The sequence below is a fragment of the Crotalus tigris genome, unplaced genomic scaffold (assembly GCF_016545835.1).
Source record: "Crotalus tigris isolate CLP2741 ecotype Arizona unplaced genomic scaffold, ASM1654583v1 scf7180000017771.5222438, whole genome shotgun sequence".
Taxonomy (NCBI): Eukaryota; Metazoa; Chordata; class Lepidosauria; order Squamata; family Viperidae; genus Crotalus; species Crotalus tigris.
This window is the reverse complement of record NW_024096622.1, coordinates 3,998,488-4,018,628: the sequence shown is the minus strand read 5'-3', so window position 1 is coordinate 4,018,628 and position 20,141 is coordinate 3,998,488. Positions and strand designations below refer to the sequence as shown.

General features: G+C 39.3%; 1 protein-coding gene across 1 annotated transcript in view; it reads left to right on the top strand.

Annotated features, from left to right (window-relative positions):
* Positions 1-2,008: 2,008 nt before the first annotated feature.
* The window catches only part of PARP1 (poly(ADP-ribose) polymerase 1), a 37,533-nt gene continuing 19,400 nt past the window's right edge, over positions 2,009-20,141 (top strand). Inside the window, exons 1-10 of the mRNA XM_039341728.1 lie at positions 2,009-2,414; positions 8,677-8,839; positions 9,220-9,338; positions 9,706-9,920; positions 10,362-10,458; positions 10,951-11,067; positions 13,871-14,047; positions 15,886-16,027; positions 17,909-18,049; positions 19,459-19,701. Coding sequence (XP_039197662.1) covers positions 2,295-2,414; positions 8,677-8,839; positions 9,220-9,338; positions 9,706-9,920; positions 10,362-10,458; positions 10,951-11,067; positions 13,871-14,047; positions 15,886-16,027; positions 17,909-18,049; positions 19,459-19,701 — 1,534 coding nt within the window. The 5' untranslated portion in view covers positions 2,009-2,294. The remainder of the gene's footprint in view (positions 2,415-8,676; positions 8,840-9,219; positions 9,339-9,705; positions 9,921-10,361; positions 10,459-10,950; positions 11,068-13,870; positions 14,048-15,885; positions 16,028-17,908; positions 18,050-19,458; positions 19,702-20,141) is intronic.

The window sequence follows — 20,141 nt, the reverse complement described above, 5'->3', positions numbered from 1 at the left end:
TTAACAAGATTTTCTGAAAATGCCATTTGCAAAAACACCCTTGTCAGCTGTTTGGACAAGAAAGGCCCTATTATGTTTTTCCTTCACTGAAAAATACTCCTTTTTTGTGGTGGTGACTGAGCCTTACTTTGCTTTGAGGAAGATGTTTGTTTTTAAAGAAATTATAGTAATCCTAAAGGATTATTTTATCATTTACTTTGTTTTGTTCATTGTTTTACTTCCATCTTTTGTCACCTTTGTTAAGCATATTTGGCATCCTTTTGTGATGGAGAATAAGTTACAAATTCAAAATCCCTTTTTGGCAAGCAACCTAGGAATATTCTGCTCTGGAAGTACAGCTAGTGACTAGTCCAAACTCTCATCGCATTTAGAAAGAGTAAAGATATGGTTTTATTACAAGGGACGTTTGGTCCCCTAGTAGGGCAGCTGCATTTTATTTTATTTTACTTCATGAATATAGTATTTATTTCATGAATAATCAAGACTCAAAGATGCTTGTATGAATGAAAAATCTTCTGTTTGGGTGAGAGTGGGCAGCTATATTCAGACAGGACCTTTGCATTTCCTCAAGTTGTAATTTTTCTGCAAAATACAAAGTAACCCATTTTAGTTTGCCAAAGCCAGCAGGAAGATCATAACAGAATGCTCAGATCTCTATACCAGGGGTCCCCAACCTGTGAGCCGCAGCCCACTATCAGGCCATGGCTTGCTGGCCAACGGGCTGCGGAACAGGTTGGCCAGTGCACACACGTGTGTGCACGCTCACCCCCACTTGGGCTAGCACCACTGCTGCCATGTGGCAAAAATGGGGCACCGCGTGGCGAAAACGGGCTGGTGCTAGCGAGTATCACACAGGCACCATTTGCGTCGTGCATGCTCATGGCCCCGCTTGTGTGTCCGCACGCACATGTGCGTAAACTGCTTCCCCCTTCCTTTCTCTCCGGTCCGCCAACAGAGAAAGTTTGGAGACCTCTGCTCTGCACAGTTGTCCAGTTTCTTTTTCCTTCTCTTATTCACTGCTCACAGACACAACTATACATGAGAGGTATTTTCAAAACATATGCCTCTTTCTTTAATGCACTGGAATTCCGGAAGTGCAAATTATCATAACATTATTATTCCTCCATTTTTAAATCATCAAATCAAGCATTTAATTTTTTTCATGAAGTCAGCTAAGGCTGATTAACATGTGAAAGAATTGCCCTGCAGAGAAAAAGTGATCCTTTATCTATCCAAAAGATGGATAGATAACTAACCCACAGTTAGTTCCCTGTTCTCTTCCTCATCCTCACAGAGGCACACAAGAACTATTTTCAACCCAGTAATATTCATTTGGAAAACAAGGCTATTCCATTCTGTCCTGCCTCCAAAAGCCTGTTTTTGTGCTAAGAGCTTTTGATGAAGAGCAGGAAGAAATAAAATGCGTATTTTAAAACAGCATTTTGCATCTAATTGAAATGTATGTATGTGCTGTATACTGGCTTAACTTGTAATTTGTTTTTGCCATACTGTGCTGTGCATGTATTTATTCAACAGCAGCCTTGTTTTTACAGGGTTTGGTCCTTATGGGTGTGTGCTTATTATTATAGCCTGAGTCTAATGGGATTTACACTTGACTTATTTTAGAAAAGCTAAGTAAGACCTGCCTGAAATACTAATTAGTATTTAAATTGGAGACACCCCCCCCCAGAAGATCCTAAAGCCATAGATTATACTGAGAATTTTTTAAAAAATCCAAGATTTTAATGGCAAATCATTTCCGAGTTGCTCCCTTCCAGCCCCCCCCCCCAATCAAACAACGCTCATGCCTATGGAGAGGCCAAGAGCTCTGTTCCAGTGAGACCTTACAGATGTATCCAAACCCATTCACACGCTTCTGAGTCCCAAGAAATCAGCGCGCGTTCCTAGCACTCGGCCGCGGTGGCCGGGGAACTCCAGGGGGCTCTATAAACAAATTACAAGCAAGTCCCGGAGCAGAGAGGAAAGCCCCTGAGCACGTGATCGCCGACCGCGTGGTTTTCTCTCAGGCGCCAGGGCTTCCCGCCCCCCTCGCTAAAGTCTTGGCTCTTCGGACGGATCCATCGCCCCGGGCAGGCTTCGAAGATCTCCACAGCGAGGCTCGGCTAATCAATCGCTGAAGCTGAGGCGCTTGGACTGGGCGGGATCACGCACTCTGCGTTCGGCGCATTCTTGGCGCCGCTACCGTCGTTGCAACCGCAGAGCAGAAACTGCCGCCTCCTTCTCGAGACTCAGCGGGAAGCTTTCCCTGGGGGCGTCGTGGTCGAGGGGTGGCTATGGCGGAGCCCGCGGAGAAGCTTTATCGGGCCGAGTATGCCAAGAGCGGGCGGGCTTCCTGCAAGAAATGCAAGGAAAACATCGCCAAGGACTCGCTCCGCCTCGCCATCATGGTGCAGGTACTCGCGAGGACGGACGCTGCCTTCCCTCTCTAAGCCAACCTCTGCAAGGCTTTCACCCTAGGCCACCCAGGCCCGGGAGCGCCACGTTGCCTGCGGGCAATCGTCTTTGTGGTCGCCCCTCGGTGTATCTGTTACCCCCTCGCCGCTGCCTTTGCGTCTGATCCACGGAATCGGTTCGATTCCGCTTCGCTATGTGCCACCGATGGGTCAAGGCAGCTGAAAGATGCGGAGCGCAGCGCCGGAGGAACCGCCCTTTTCATGCATAGCTTCGTTTCTTGTAAGGATCTTCCCGAGATGCCAGTTCGAAATAATTGTCTGGCAGACCTACCATCTGCCCGACTTAAGCTGCATGCCTCTTTATCTTTTCACTTAGTCTTAGGAGGAAGTTCTTGGGGTTTTGCGTCCGTGTGGGCAAATTTGAGATGACAGTAGTTCGTCCGTTCCCACGTTGTCCATTAGGGCCATTAGGTTTAGCTGCTCGTCTTTTTTCGTTGATGGCTGTTCTTGTGAAAAATCACAACCAAGTCCAATACCCTGTTTGTTTAGCCAAGCAATACTGCATTCTTCCATCTCTTGATAGTTTACTGGTTTAGCAATAAACATGGCTTTTATTCCATTCGACATAATAAAATAATGTAATTGGTAATCCTGACAATTTGTAACTCGCTAAAGACAGCTTGATTGCAATAGGCTGAAATCAAATGAGACGATGATAGTATATGGTGTAATGTCTTAAAATCTATTGTGGAATGTGTATTGTATTCCATTCTCTAAGGAGCAAAAGCATTTTGTTAATAACTTCTTACCTAGAAAAGTAGGTCAGGCAGAGAACAAGCAGCTTTAGATGTACTACCGGTAGCAGGGGAACAGGAAGATAATTAAGTTTCTTATTCTTGGCATGTAGATAAACTTTGCTACAGAAAACTACTGCTGGATATAATTGTGCATGCTGAGTTGTTCTGTAGGCCCTACCCTCTCTTCTTCTTCTTCTTTTGCCATATCTGTTATCGGACGTTGGCGATCATTTTGGCAATCCTGTTTTTATCAGTAGCCACACAAAAAAGTGCTGCTGAGTTTTGTTCAAACCAGCCCCTTAGATTTTGAAGCCATGATGTTCTTCTGCCTGGACCTCGTTTGCCTTCAATCTTTCCCTGCCGTATTTTTCTGGATCCCATATCACATGTCCAAAATATTCTAGCTTTTGTTTTTTATTCATTTTGATGATTTCCTAGGCGACTTATCACCTCCTCAATTCTGATCTTGTCAGCCCAGTTTAACATCCGCCTGTAAATCCACATTTCAAATTCTTCCAGTCCCTTCAGGTGGCCTTCTGTCAGAGACCAGCTCTCTACTCCATAAAGCAGGATAGAAAAAAATATAACATCTGACAAGCCTGATTTTCAATTTTAGGCTTATGTCGTGACTGCAGAAGATCTTTTTCATTTTGAAAAATGCTGTTCGAGCTTTCTCTATCCTTGTCTTTACCTCAGTGGTCATGCCCCAGCTTTCATGTAAATTAGAACTGAGGTACGTGATCCTTTCAACTTTTTCTAATGGTATTCCTTCGGAATTTATTGGTGGTAAATTAACGGGTTGTTTGCTGACGACCATGATCTTAGTTTTTGAGGTGTTAAGCTTCAAGCCGTATTTTTCAGATATTTTGTGACTCTGTTGATGAGGAGCTGAAGGTCTTCATGCTTACTGGCAAGCAGAACTGTATCATCAGCATATCTTAAATTGTTAATCCAAACATCGTTTACTTTGATGCCAGCATCGATGTTCTCCAGTACCTTGTTGAAGATTGACTCAGAGTAGATATTGAACAGTGAAGACAGAATACATCCCTGTCTGACACCTCTTCATATTTCTGCATCAGCTGAGTATTTTTGGCCTAGTCTCACATTTGCTACCTGATGCTAATATAGATTCGTTATGATTTGGATGTCTTTGTTATCTAGTCCCCCTTGTTTCAGGATTTCTAATCGTTTGCAGTGTCTTATTTTATCAAATACTTTCGCGGAAAGAGACAGACCCTCAGGCGTGGCAACTGTGATGCCTACCCTCTCAAGTACAACCAAAAAACCCTGTCCCAAAATGGAATAGCCATTCACTATTTAATGACATTCCATATTGAAGACTGCATTATGAAATTTGGTAGCAATGGAAGTTGTTTAAAATGGGGAAAATTGGTGATCATGGAACCATTTTTGCTGGATTACTTGTACACTTGCCTACTAATTTGTATTATTTATTACAGTACTATTTAATAGATTTTTGTTTAGTGAAGTCTTCAGTGATGTAAATCTGTTAGCAACAACTGTAAGACAAATTGATCCTATTTTTAGCGATCATTCTGCCTTTCATTGACTCATTGTTATGAAATGTCTTCACAACTTGCTTTATCCATTTTTGTTTTTAATAAAATGCTTTTGAAAGAGAAAACTGCCATTAGACTTTGATATACTGATATTTATGATTCAGAGGCTTCTTCCCCTAAATGCCTTGTACTCTTAATCTGGAAGTTCAGCCTCAAAATCTTTATTGCAATCAGTGATCCATACATAATAAGATGTAAAAGTATATAAAAATATATCAGGGGTATACTATTTGATGGTGTATCCTAATTGCTACCACAGAAAATTTGGATACAATATTGGGAATTGGAATCAGAAAGTAAAAGATTTATATACCAAAGATCTGTCTGTCTGGGACTGGGGTAGGCAACCTTGGCTCTTTTATGACTCCCAGAATTTCAACTCCCAGAATTCCTGAGTCATCTGCCAGTCCACCAGTCATAAAAGAACCAAGGTTGCCTATCCCTGGTCTGGGATGTTGTTGCAAGATAAATTAATAGCATGAGTTCCTTAGATCCCATAAAAGTACAGCAGTATGTGAATTATGGTTTTGATTGCTTTTGAACTTCATAAGCCAGAAAGTAGATGGCAAGATATTACACTGTGTGCCTTTCTTCAACCTAGGGAAAGTGAGAGATGTCATATATTTATTTGGCTCTGGGAACTTTGGGATCCACGTTCTATTGTTATTAAGGTTCCTATTGACCTCCAGTTGATACTGCATTTATCCTCTGAAGGAATATATGACTGGTCTAACTGCAATCCAAAGCCAGAAGATACTCCATTGAAAGGCAATAATAAGCTAGTTTGGATTCTGTAAGATCACTCCAACTTATTGTTGTTGCTGTTGTTGTTAATAATAATAATAATGTTGGAAGGTCATGCAATAGTTGGGAAGAGATTGGTTGGAAAAATGAGATTTTTAATCAGTAGCTAATTGTAGCCCAAAATTTTAAACAAGCACTTTAGTTCTGTGTAGGCAGTGTTGCATCTCCAAATTCTTATTAAAGCTGGGGCAGAAGGAACAGAGGAATTGCAGTTACTTCTGGACATTGTGGAAATCTGAAAAGCAAACCTATTGATAATAATTGCATATGAGAAGTTATAGAAAAGGAAACAGTACTCATAGATGGGCATAAGTTGTTTATTTATAAAATGTATTATCCACCCATCTTGCCACGCAGTAACTCTGGGTGCTTACAGTATTAAAAAATAAAACTGTAAAATTTATAATGATATAGATGCAATACTATAAAATCATGAGGGGTCCTTGATGCTCTCTGGGCTTGCTTGTTTTCTTGCAGATGTTTTATTACGCAAACTAGGTAACATCATCAATGCTAGTAAGGAGTGCTATTTGCTGTCAGTTTATATTCTAATCTAGTCTCTTACCTGTCAGTGTTGGTGGGGGTGGTCTTAGAGATTCTTTGATTGGGCTGTTTGTGGTTGGCTTCTTTGGCAGTTTCTTGATTGAGGTATTGTTCACTTGATTGTTGGTCTGTTAACCTTGGAGTTAATCTATGCTGATCTGGGTGCTGATTGCTGGTGGAGAGGTGCTTGGAACTTTTTGTTCCTTTTTGGGCTGGGTGATAGTCTCTTTTGCATAGTGTATAGATATTGTTAATGTCTTTGTGTCTATTGATGGCTGATTTGTCAGAATGCCAGGCTTCTAGAAATTCCCGAGCATTTTGGGACATGGCTAGGACGGTCACATTTTCCCAGTTGAAACTAGAGTTAAATCTATCTATGTGTTGTGAAATTAAAGAATTTTCATCATGTCTTTGACTGCTAGTTGGTGTTTGTTGATGCATTCTGCCAGGCTTCTGCCTGTTTGTCCTACATAGTGGTAGTTGTAGTCTTTACATTGTATGTTGTAGATGACTCCTATTTTTTCTTTTGGGGTTGTTGGGTCTTTTGGTCTGCTTAGTATGTTTTGAAGGGCTTTAATTGGCTTGTGTTCTATGCTGATTCCATGTGATTGTAGTAGTCTGTTGGTAGTTTCTGGAATATTCTTGATGTGTGGCACTGTAATTCTTTTTAGGGTTTGTGTTGGTTGTGCTATATTATGTTGAGTGGTCAGGGACTTTTTGATAAAGTTGTGTGGATATCCATTTTATTGGAATATGTTCTATAGATACTCTATTTCTTTTTTCTGCTATTCCAAGTTGCTGCAGTGTGTTTGGGCTTGTCTAAATAAAGTCCTTATGCAGCTTCTCTTGTGGGAGGTTGGGTTGTTACTTTGGTAGTAGAGCACCTGGTTAGTATGTGTGCTTTTTCTGTAGACTTGCATTTTTAGTTTGCCATTGTGGTTTCTGCTGATCAGGATGTCCAGGAAGGGTAGCAAGTTGCTGTTTTCTTCTTCTCTAGTAAACTGGATTCCTTTAAAAATGTTATTGATGGTTCTCTGGGTGTTTTCTAATTGGTCTTTTTTTATTATGCTAAAGGTGTCATTTACATATCTGATCCATATTTTCGGTTGTTTTTTGGGAAGTGCTATGGCCTCTAGATCAGGGCTTTTCAACCTTTTCACAGATTGTACCACTTTTAGGACATGACAGTATTTGAGTACCACCAATGCTTAGCAAGGTGTCAAAAACTTGATGACTAAAAAAAAGGGGGGGGGATTTGGGGTTTTACTGATTAGATTCATTTGTTGTTATAGAAATGGCTAGTTTATAATATTATGGAAAAGTAAAAAGTTGAGGTTCAATGTTAATGCTTCCTTCTACTGCAACAGAGGAAGTATGTTCTTTTTCCCTTCTCCCCCTCACTTTCCCCCCCTTTTTCCTTCCCACTGTGTCCTATTTGCTTTTGTATTTTTGCATTTTATTCTATAATCTAATAAAATATTACAAACTGTAGAAAAAAAAGCAAAAAAGCACCAGTTTTAATTTCTTCGGTGGCTGTTCTTTTGCTGAATCCCTTTCCCTTTGCACTGGCAAATGTATGGTGAATTTATCCATGTTTATTAATATGCACCACTACCAGCCAGTTCAGGGGTCTTCAAACTTGGCACCTTTAAGACTTGTGGATTTCAACTCCCAGAATTCCTCAACCCTCATGGCTGGTTGAGGAATTCTGGGAGTTGAAGTCCACAGGTCTTAAAGTTGCTAAAATTTGTAGATTCCTGAGCTAGCTGGTTGGCTCTTCTGAGCAATTCCACAGTGTAGTAAGAATGCACACATACACCAATCCCTTCCCTGCACCCTTAAAGGTACAGAATCAAGTGCAAAGCAAGAAAATAAAGCTTTAAGCTGCCTCAGGTGTGTCACATGTTCAATGTTGCAATTCTAGACTGAAAGGCTCCGCAATTGTGAAAAGCTTTAGCTTAGTTTAAATTAGGCCAATTTACTTTCAAAGAAAACTTTCTAAAAGCCATAGACAGACTCAATTAAAGGGGATAAAACTAATTACATTTGTTTAAAGGGATTAAACCTTTCCTGTTTTCTTTTTTCCCCTTCCCCCACCCAAATCACGTTCTTTTATAACCTCTTCTCCCCCCCCTTTTTTTTTTTTTCTTCAGTTCACCTCCAGCTCTGAGCTGCTTGTGGAAGCGCCAATCAGCTGGAACCCTGCCGGCTCCTGGGGCTTCTGCTGAGCCCAGACAGTCCTGCAGCTGCAGCTGCCTCTCCCTCAGGCTTGGTTCGCTTTGCCACATTCCCCTCCCCTGCTACACTTGGCTAGCAATCACGTACCACCTGCCATGTGGCAAAGTACTACAGGTGGTACACGTACCACGGGTTGGAAAGCCCTGCTCTAGATGTTGCATGAAGACCTCTGAAAGGGGTAATCCTATAGGTGTCCCTTTAATTTGTTGGTAAATATATTCATCAAATTGGAAGTATGTAGTTAAGCAGAGGTTTATGAGATCCATAATCCTGGCTGTTTTGATTCTTTCTTTTCAGTCCCCTATGTTTGATGGCAAAGTACCTCACTGGCACCACTATTCTTGTTTCTGGAAACGAACTCAGCTGCTGTCCCACGCTGATCTGGATGGCTTCTCAGAACTGCGTTGGGAAGACCAGGAAAAAATTAAAAAACACATAGAAAGTGGAGGAGCTGCAGCAGGTAAGCTGTTCACTGGTGATAAAAAGAGAAACAGTTGTTAGGTGAACCACTAATTTGAGCGGATTTAGAAGTCTGTCATTTCTATGTTGACTGCAGACTTTATTAATGGAGAAATGTTAGAAGGTCTACAAAATATAATTGCTTAAGAAATTATTTGGAAGTAGTTCAGTGAATTACTATTGCTGTCGCCCTCTGGGATCATTCTTGCATGTTCTAGAAAACATTCATTGCAACCAAGCATTTCTCTTTCGTAGACTGGTCTCAGAAAGTCTTAATATTCATTACTCAGCAAAACTAACCGATTTATGTATCTTATTTCTGTTGTCCCAGGGGATTCATTAAAGCAGAACCTAAAATTATGTCTTTTTTCTTTTTTTTAGGCAAAGGTGGTGGTCAAGAGGGAGGTGGCAAATGTGAAAAAAGTTTAAATGATTTTGCAGCAGAATATGCAAAGTCCAATAGAAGTACTTGCAAAGATTGTGAACGAAAGATAGAAAAGGTAAACATATGTACAGCTCTCTGTGTGTAAAGATGTAGACATTCACACAAAGACACACAAACACTGTTTTTAATGGCAGAAATGTTTTCTACAGCAGGGGTCCCAACCCCAGACCATGGCCCACTACAGTGCTGTGAGCTGTTCAAAATCAGGGCAGTCAGTGAGGACTCATTCCATTTTTATTTCAGAAACAAAGTTCTTATTAATGTGTCTTTTTGAAAAACTAACTTTCAGAAACAGCGAAGAAAACCCAAAATGCATTATTCTGAATTGAAATATTAAAGTCCTGGCGTATAACCTTAGCAGGCAATTGCCTAGTTTTGTTTGTCTGTGAGTTTGTTTCTAATTTTTCTTTCTCTCTACCCAGGGTCAGATCAGAATCTCAAAGAAAATGGTGCTCGCTGAAAAGCCACAGCTGGGGATGATAGACAATTGGTACCATCTTGACTGTTTCAGTAACCGCAGAACAAATCTGGGTTTTCTTCCTACTTTTAATGCCTCTCAGATCCAGGGCTTTGAGCTTCTGAAGGCAGAAGACAAAGAAATTCTAAAGAAGCAGCTACCATCTGTCAAGAATGAGGGGTATGTAGAAGATGCCAAAAAAAGGTGTATGCCATGCTGTTGAGCCATGATTTTGATCATTTTATGACAGATTCTTCTAAAACACCAGTTTGCTACAGTGCATTGGTACCAGTCAACCTTTCTATGTAATTTCTATTCTTTAATGAAATGCTAATACTTGTATTGAACATAAGCTGAGAGCCAATGTAGTATAAGTTCTGGTTCAGAATTGGGAAAAGAAAGAAGCGAGAATAAGGGATACATCATCCTAAGCTTCTAAAAGAAAGGTAGGTGTTTCTGTTTATATGCATATTTGTGTGTGTGTGTGTGTACACACTATATAAACTCACTGTATACACTTACTCAATTGTACACTGAATTAATCTTATATATGTTAAAAGAAATTGGGAAAATAACTTTAAATAACTCTCCTTAGCACACCGTATGTATTATTTTTTTCAGAAAGAGAAAGGGAGATGAGGTGGATGCAAATGTGATCTCAAAAAAGAGACCCAAGAAAGAGAAAGAAAAATTATTGAAACAAGAAAAGCTGTTAAAGGTTTGTTTTGCTATGACTAATTAGTTTAATTTAAAATATTTTTTGATGAGGAGGTAGAATACCCTAAGAGTAATTCGACTTCTTGATGGAGACTGCTATCTTCTGCATTGTCACTGATCTGAATATGGTTTAACCCTGAAGGATGCTTGAAATAAGTGGAATGTGATATTGAAGGAGCTGACAGTGTTGCCAACTTTTATTTAGAACTAGTCTCATATTTTGGTAGCTTGGCTTAACTGTAAGTCAAGTCTCAGTGAGAAGATGCTAGCCTGAAATATCCTTCTGGTTATTCTAAGTATCTAGGAGTAATCTCTTACATCTTGTTTCTTGAACCATATAATAATATTTCATGTAGAAATACAAACAGTGGCACTGAATTATATAAACTTAGTCTGCTCTATAACCTGTTACTCATGCCTCTTACTATTCTTAGTAGAAAAGTGTTGGAAAGAAAGCTTAAATATGATAGTTTGCACATTTTTTTACTTACAGGATCAGACAGAACTGATTTGGAATATCAAAGATGAGTTGAAGAGAGCCTGTTCTACCAATGACTTAAAGGAGCTCCTGATAGCCAACAAGCAAGAAGTTCCTTCTGGGGAAACTGCTGTAAGTTGAGCTCCATTTTATTTTGACATTTTGTGTGGAAGTGAGGAAAGCGAAAGAAGAAAAAGGTTTTGTATTTATTTATCTATTTGAGCACACATACAAAGACACTGAGCTTTTTCTAAACATTAATGCTCATGCAAATTTAATTGAACTGAGATGAATGTCCACAGCACCCAAAGATCTACATGGATCTAAACTTGTCTCCTTCGAAAGATGCTTAAAAACTTTTTTGCCTAGACTTTGGCCTAGGGTGGGTAGCAAACCTCTCATAGGACTATGTTATATCCCTTTAGCTTGTTACCCTCTTCTGTTGATTTGGATATTTCATTCTATTTTGAATATGCATCATTCATCTTCCTTTGTTTTAGTGTTGCACGCTGCCTATCTTTATTATGGAGTGGGATGGTGGCCTTATGTACGTTTCATTAATAAGATAAAAGCAATCAGATAGACATGGCTTTGGCCTATTAACACAAGTGGTGTTTAACATTCACTCTTTCAGCGATTATCCAAAGTTATAGCAGCACTGAATGAGAATGACTGATAATGGGGCCTCGTAGTCGCAGCTGTCACAGCATCCTCATGGTTACCTGATTGCCTTTTGGGACCTTCACTGACAGCTTCTGACAAGCAAAGTCAGTAGGAAAGCTGGCAGGAATTGCAAATGGCAATCATGTGATTGTGGGATGTTGTGACTCCACAGGATTCACCTAATAATAATGCTGTCCCAAGTCAGCATGATCACATGATATTGTACCTAAGCATCACTTAGCAATTGAGTTCCTAGCCCCAGATACCATTGGTAAGTAAGGACTACTTCTAATGAAATTTAACTTTCTAGGGTGGCTTTAATGGTTTTGATACAAGGGTATGGAATTAGGAAGCAAGGGTGCCATCTAAAGGCAGTCTGTTGCCAATATAGGTAGTTCTTATCCTATGGTCGTTTAATGACTGCTCAAAGTTATGACTTGACACTCTAAAGAATTTTTAATTATCGTAAAATGTTATGTTCCACCACCCTTGGCAGCCTGTTTGCACATGGGAACAGTTGCCAAGATCATGGTTTGCAATCTTCTCTGCCAGTTTCCCCAGAAAGTCAAAGAGCAAGCTAGCTGGAAAAATTGCAAACTGCTACTGCCTGCCAAAAAATTTTCCCTCCCCTCCAATCACCAGGGGTTGAGGGTAGAAACTGTCCATCAGGCTGCAGAATTGTGGATCTTCAGGATTCCTGCTTCATCTCTCCAGCCCAGTTCACAAGTTCCCTTATGCACATGGAGGGAAGAGGAACTCGTGCTGGGTTGGAGAGATGAAGTGGGAATCTTTGTGATCCCTGCCTTGTTTCTGCAGCCCAGCGCATGATTTCCATTCTCCAGTGGAGGGGAGCTGCCAGTCTCCTTTGTCAGACGACTCTTTTGCTGTCCGCTTAATGACCCACTGGGTTGCTTAACCACAATTGGGGATGCCCGGATTATAGTAGTTGAGTGAAGCAGTCACGGCATCTAGCTCAAGAACTGAGACAACTGGTCCCAGTTGTGGTTGAAAGTCAAGGGCTACCTGTAAGTGTATCTTAAATAATTGTGGGAAAGACCTGGTATCAGACACAGAGTAGAATTAAAGAGTCAGAAAGGGTTATTAAACAATCAGTTCAATGCTTCTACTAAGTTCTTAGAATATGAAGGTCATGATGCAATTGAGAATAATGCTGCATTTTGTCATATAGTTTTGATGATAAGCAGATTAGGGGTAGTGTTAGCATGTGACTATAGACTGCTGTAACCTGAAGCACAGGTTTCTGTTCTTTGTGAGCAATGACTGTCACAATTATAAGAAACACACAAGCAAACCATTGTGTAGTATCCTCGCCCTTATATTTTCTAACAAACAATATTGAGATGCATAGAGCCTTCGGTATTGGGAAGAAAACGTGGTCATCCAACTGTATAAGCTATTTATGCTATTCCCCCATTAATAAATGTAATTCCTTCATAAAGTTGTTCAAGTGAGTGGCACTCTGTAGTTCAGGATTTTGTTGTTACTGATGCATAAAAGGAAAAAAAAACTTTTATACTTTTTTTTGCCATAAATATCTCACCATTTGGCTTAATTTGAGTGACTTGGGATCTAGAATTATGAAAAGAGAAAAACAGTTGTAACCTTTCCTTATAAGGCAACTATTTCAGCAGCCCCCAAAATTTTAATTTTTGTTACTTTTCCTGCACTTTAAAAAAACTGCAGCAATTTTCCTAAAACTTTTTTTTCCCCATAGGGTAGCCAGAATTGAACAAAGTATCTCAAGTGTGCATCTTCATAGATGTGCTGACAGTTTTACATTTGGTTCTTTTCTTAAGGTGTGCATCTTTCATAGGGATTCTTTTATGCCTATGTTGATAGAGGTTATAGTGTTATACTTTGTAATACAACACTTGCAGAAGCCACCAAAGTGAGTCGGTTGCTTTACTTCTGTATATTTTAACTCTAAGTTTTGTACATCATCTTGCTAAAGCAAGCTGGGAGAAACTTCAGTTTGACATCTAAATGAGCCTCTTGGGTTTCTTCGCCCAGTTCCAGGGCTGTCCTTCCTAGTCAGAAGAGAACCTAAGACTCAACAAGGTAAGGGATTCCTGGGAACTGTTCTTTAGTTTATTACTGGCTTCTAGGCTGCTGCAACTTTTCAGTGAGTAGAGGTTGGACGAAGAGGAGAGAGCTCTGGTTGAAATTTGTTTGACATCCTATACTCCAAATAAGACTTCTGTGGCACTGGGCATTATTCGTTTACTGTACTTTTATTTTTTCATTGCTTCAGATCTTGGACCGTGTTGCAGATGGGATGGCTTTTGGGGCTCTGCTTCCCTGTGAAGAGTGCAAAGGGCAGTTTGTGTTCAAGAGCAATGCGTATTACTGCACAGGGGATATCACAGCTTGGACCAAATGTGTTTCCAAGACACAAACACCCAGCAGGAAAGAATGGACAATCCCAAAGGTAGGCTGTGAGGCCTGCTAACCCCCTTCCTGTTATCACATTGTATAAGGGAGAAAACACATTCTGAGGAACACCACTCTTCTGCCCTGTTTTTTTCTTCCGTTTCTCGCTCTGAAGTCCTTCTGCCAAAACTCTGGGACACTTACCCCCTCTCAGCCCTTTCTTATTTTCTAAAGAAAAGATGGATACGGACCTGGAGAGATTAGGCTACCTCTTCTCACTTTCTCTCTCTCACGCTCCTACCCCCAGTTACAGCAAGAAAGGGAAGTCGAGGGAGTGAAGGCAGCTTTTGCACATCTATCACCCAAGGTTGCCTTCCATTGTTGACAAAGAACATGGCTTGCTAAGTCTGCCTGATGTGATGAGCCTAACCTTGCTCAAATTTAATGAACAAATAAAATGATTTTGCCTCTGAACTCTAGCCAAGAAGCTGTTGGTTAAAGAGGATTGGTGGGGGATAAAGTCATACCATGAGATTGCTGGAGAACTGTCAGTGTGCCCTGTAAATGAAGTGTACTATGCAGTAGTGCTTAATTGGTTTCCGGGCCTTGTTTAGTTTGTGACTTAATACTCTGAGATCTGTCAGTTGGTATCACTGTAATAGATGTAATAGTTAAAATGAAAGATTTGAGATGCATATTATCAATACCTGTGGGAGCAGCAACTTTGCCAAAATCAATGACCTCCAGATTTATTGGACCACAACTTTCATCATTCCCAGCAACCATTTTTGCAGCACTCATAACATCCCCAGATTGCTTCATGATTTGGGGCATGTTTTTTTTCACTTGCCCCTCCTTCCCTAAAATAAAAGGCAAAACAACAACAACAATAATAATAGTTGGAAGGGACCTTGGAGGTCATCTAGTCCAACCCTCTGCTCAGGCAGGAAACCCTATACCATTTCAGACATGCCTCATGCCGTGAAAGTAGAGCATTGATTTAACATTGCTGCCCTTGAAGTTTGTTCTGTCTTCTTTTAAAGTACAGTCTGTAACTGGTTGAAAGCTGCCTACTCTCAGTTTAGAGATCCTCCAACTAGGGATATATGCAAAATAGTGAAATGGAGAAGCAGAATCATAGTTTCAGATAGGAAGAGTAGTTATGTGTGCCCTCTTTACACTGATATAAAATAAAGGCAGCTGGGTGTTTTAGTTCAGAATGGCTGGAACCCAAGTATTTTCCATCCCTAATATAAAAGAATAAAACTACAACTTACTAGAGATAATCATTTGATAAAACAATAAAGCTTCAGGATATTGAAACCAAGAGGCCATTTTGGCAATGGATAGAGTTTGGATCATCTCACTCCACTTTAATTTTTATTGTTTTAATTGCACAAAACTGGGAGTTGGGGCAGGCAATTAGTTATCCCCAGCTACTTTTTTTTAAAACCGCTTACACTTTCGAGTCTATAGGATCATTTTTGATTCAGTACCACCCTCCACTGCTATAAGCATAAGGGCGATATTTTCTAGAAAAGAGGGTGAAGAGAGAAGAAGGGGGCCCCTTCTCTCTAATCGTTGTGATTTGCAGTTATCTCAATCTCGTTTGTTCCTGTGAGAGATGTTTAATATAAGGTGAGCCATTGCAAGGTTATTGTTGCTTCTTTTTTAGAATTTTATTTGAAATGTTAAATTATGAGGAATCCAGAGATTCAATTGAAATTATTCAGAGATTTGTAAATTGCAATTTATGGTTTGCCCACTCTGATGTGAATAGAGGTTGTGAACAATAAACCTTACCTGAGTTTACCTGCCTTTTTTTTTTCATTGCATTAGCTTAAGAGAGTTCTTTCCTTATTACTGTTTTTAAATTTTTATCCTTCTGCACAACAGGAATTCCGGGAGATCCCGTACCTAAAGAAATTCAAATTTAAAAAGCAAGACAGAGCATTCTTGCCAGAGGCTGCCTCTACAAATTCTGTACCTCCTTCAGCAATTTCTGATCCTATTACAGAGAATTCGGCTGCACCAGCAGGTATATTATCTGGAGGCCATTGTGGGAAACTTTTGATTAAAAAACATGAAATGTTAGTGTTCATTAAAAGGTTGTTATTCCCACAGGGGAGAAAAACTTTACCTACTGAAAAATGCTATTTACCATTAGAATGAATAAATTATAATTTAATTTTCTTTATCATTTTGCTACATTATACTATGCATACTTTTGTATAGTATACTAAATATGCTTCTCTTTATTTTATTTTAGATCTGCCTATCTCACTAACAAGTGACTCTGGGCAGCTTACAAACAAAGCTCAGAGAAATAATACTTAAAGCCATTATCATTAAAAACTTTTAAAAAATTAAAAAACTATAAGAACCCTCTGCGTATCATAATTACATCCTGGAGATCACATATTCATTTCCAAACACATTCTCCAAAACCTTTTAAAAACAAAGAAGTTTACTTCTAAAGGTGCTTTTTCACGAGGCAACTGGCCTTTCTTGTTTGTTTGTTTTTTAAGACATTTCGTCTTCAAAGAAAAACAAGAAAGTCCAGTTGCCTCATGAAAAAGCACCTTTGGGATAACTATGACCTGGATGACTAAGAATCTCTATAGACCAGGGGTGTCAAACTGCCGGCCCGCGGGCTGGTTTCATCATATGGAGCTGCGCCCACCCCATTGCCGGCAATGGCGAAAAAGCTCCGATATATCGCGCGACGTCAAGTGACGTTGCGAGTTTGACATGCCTGCCATAGACAAAGACGTTTACTGGCTTTTCTACAACAGCCATGTTTTTGATCCAAAATATATTTTTAATAGAATGGTACTTTCAGACAAACACTTCATGCATGAAATTATTCCTTAGTGTTCTTCACAGATGGCAAGTCACAGGTATGATAATCTATAAAGTCTTTAGACTTTTAGCAAGATGCAGATGGTGGGATTTCTAATTTAAAAGTTTGTTGAAGGTAACCGTTTGTGAAAAGCAATTTGAAATAAAAAGAACAACTTGCATTATCTGATGTTTGCTTTTCCCCACTTTTGTGGTTTTAACCCTTCGCAATACTGAATGAGCTGCTTATTCGGTTTAGTTATAAGCATTTTCACTATTGTATACTTTTCTATAACTGTGATATGAAGGACTTTGGAGGATGAACCAGTCCATTTTCTCTGCTTTAACTAACTCTCAGTAGAAACCTATCTCTTCCTCCCACCCTGTTCCATAAAAAGCATTTGATGTGTTCAAACGGGGCACGTAGGAATGCTAGAGCTAAGATAACATTCTTGGGAAAGGAAAGTTGCAGACATAGAGTCAGTCCACCCTAGTGAAAAAAGCAAGCTCTAATGAGTCAAAAAGATCCTGAGCAAGGCGGACAGAAATAAAAGAAGAAAGTCAGAAAGTGATTCAATGGCATTCTTGTCCTGAATAAGAAAAATTGAGAAGCTGCAATGAGAGGTTTTTTGTCTGGAAGAGAGACATCCTAAATAAAGTTGATGTTTGGCAATTGCATGAATAGCGGATTTTGTTGGAAGAAAATGGGAGGCTTTTTCTGACAATGTCTGGTGTGGCTAATGGTATAACAACTGAGTTACTCATTTTATCTTGAAGGAAAGCATTGAACATCTTTTCTCACCTCCAGCTTCCCATCAAACACTAAGAATGAAGTCCCATCTATTATGCATTAAAATGTATTGTATTTAAATTGCATTGTCATATTCATGGAATAAAAAAAAATCTCTGAGCATCACTGTGTTCTGCAATGGAAAAAATGACACTGGCTCAAGAATTTAAAGTGACACATTAAAAAGTCAGCATAGTGTGTACAGTAAAAGGGTAATGTTTTATATCTTCACATTTCCTTCTTTCTTTGAATAATATATTCATATGCTTTGTGGTTTTACTTGATCAGATAAACCATTAAGCAACATGAAGATATTAGTCCTTGGAAAATTGTCGAAGACCAAGGATGAAATTAAATCTGCTGTTGAAGAACTTGGGGGAAAGGTGACAGCGACTGTGAATAAAGCTGACTTGTGCATCAGCTCTCAAAGTGAGTAGATGGTGGTATCGTTAGAAAGCAGGAGCATTCCCAAGAGTAAGAATGTTACATTAAACAGGGGCCTAAAAGAGAGAAGTATGTTGTATTCAATTTAGTAGCTAATGCAAGGAACTCAGAGCACTGAAGCCATTCATCAGTGTCTTAATACAGTCTGGTTATGACTGCTTTAATTTGATACAATTACAGTATACATTAGTTTGCTTCTATGTCTGTTGTTTAATCAAAATATTTCTGCCCCTATAAATATTCTTACTAATAATCTTTTTAACTATCTTGGTTTAGTCTTTTGTTTTTACTTCATTTTTGTTAGCCTACTGCTTCTTTACTTCATTCTCCTTTTTCAGTTGTAAAGTTGTGTAGTGGTTCAAGGCTGGGCTTGTAGGGTAAAAGATTGGAGGTCTCCTCTGAAAATGCCTCCCTTCAGCCCACCTTCTTCCTGTAGTGTAGCATGCTGTAGTCCTTTTGGTATTAATATCAATATAATTTGATATTAATAAGAACAAAGGAAATACAGAAATCCTTTTGTAACATTGAGGAGTCAGTAGAAAAAATTAAAGGATAAAACCTGGAACTGTGAAACTACAAAACTTAAGTTTCTAGAAAGAGGAGGGATTAAGGAGAACTCTGTGGTTTAAGTATTGGTAAGTATTAACTTTCCTGCCTGAGAGAAAGGATGTTGATTTCACGCATGAGAAATAGCTGTTCTGTGAATGCCAGCTTGTATCACAGCAAACATTTACATTTCCTTTTTAAAAATTGAGTTTGGGACTAAAATATGAAACAAAGTACTTTTTTAAGACACTTTGTGGGTGCCCACTAAGTGCTACCAACCAATTATATCATCTTCCAGGAAATCTAATCTACTCTTTTACCTAGTTTTAAATTTACCCTTTAAACTCACAATATATGACAGTTTCAGTTTAGTAGAGATTTTTTTCCTTGTGCAACTGTTTTCATAAGTCTAAACACTTGATATATTGATGTTATTCTTATGGCTACATACCTAATAAATTTTCTACCAGAACATAGGATTTAATAAAATTCTGGAGATATTATAGCATTAGAAGCTCTGAGTTCATACTTAATACAGTGTTTGATCATAGTAATTAACAGTGTCAAGTATATGTGTGAGGGGAGAGGACTGTATTAGAAAATAAAAAAGTGGGGCTGAATAGATGAAGCTCTATCCTTTGTGAACACAATATTAGATTAATAAAAGAGGAGCTACCCTCTGGGTAGCTTTGTAGGTGCTTCTCACATGAAAACAGACCTCTACAAGTTTCTGTACCTTGCAAGTCAATGTGTTTTGCTGCTCCAGCTAAAGAAGGATAACATACTATACTTTGACTTTTCTATTTCTTCTCTCTCTCTCCCCCATCACTCAAATGCAAATCTTACAGAGGAAGTTGACAAAATGAACAAAAAAATGGAAGAAGTAAAGAAAGCCCACTTGTGTGTGGTGTCGGAGGACTTCCTCCAGGATATAAAAAGCTCCAGCAAGGGTTTTCAGGAGCTTCAGTCACTTCATGCGGTGTCTCCCTGGGGTGGAGAAGTAAAGCAGGAACACAAAAAAGTGCCTGTGAGTGGAAAATCCAGCGGACACTCAAATGTGAAAAATTCTGGGAAGAACAAGGAAGAGCAAGGTAAAACCCTAAATAGTAGATGTTATTTTCACCTCAGGCTGCCATTTTCTTACTATTAACATTTAGAATAGGATCCTTAATGGCCATTTCAGGATTTGTCGTAAATAGAGGCTATTCAAGAATGAAAGGTACATATTTGAAAAAAAATAATAATAATTTAGAAAAGCTGCCACTTGTGATGGCCACAGGAGTGGCCTTTTCATCCTCTACTTCATATTGCAGTTAAAGGTACAGGTTTCTTCCTTTTGCACTTGCTATTTGACTTCTGAAGAAGAAATAAGCGAAGCTACTTTTAATAAGCAAAGGGAAGGAACCATCCATTGTTTAGATAATGACACACACACACACACACCCCAAATAGTGTGCCCTTGTATTCCTTCAAAGAACAGGAGAGATAAATGCTTTCAACTTGCCAGCTGGAGCATTGGAAGCTCAATAGA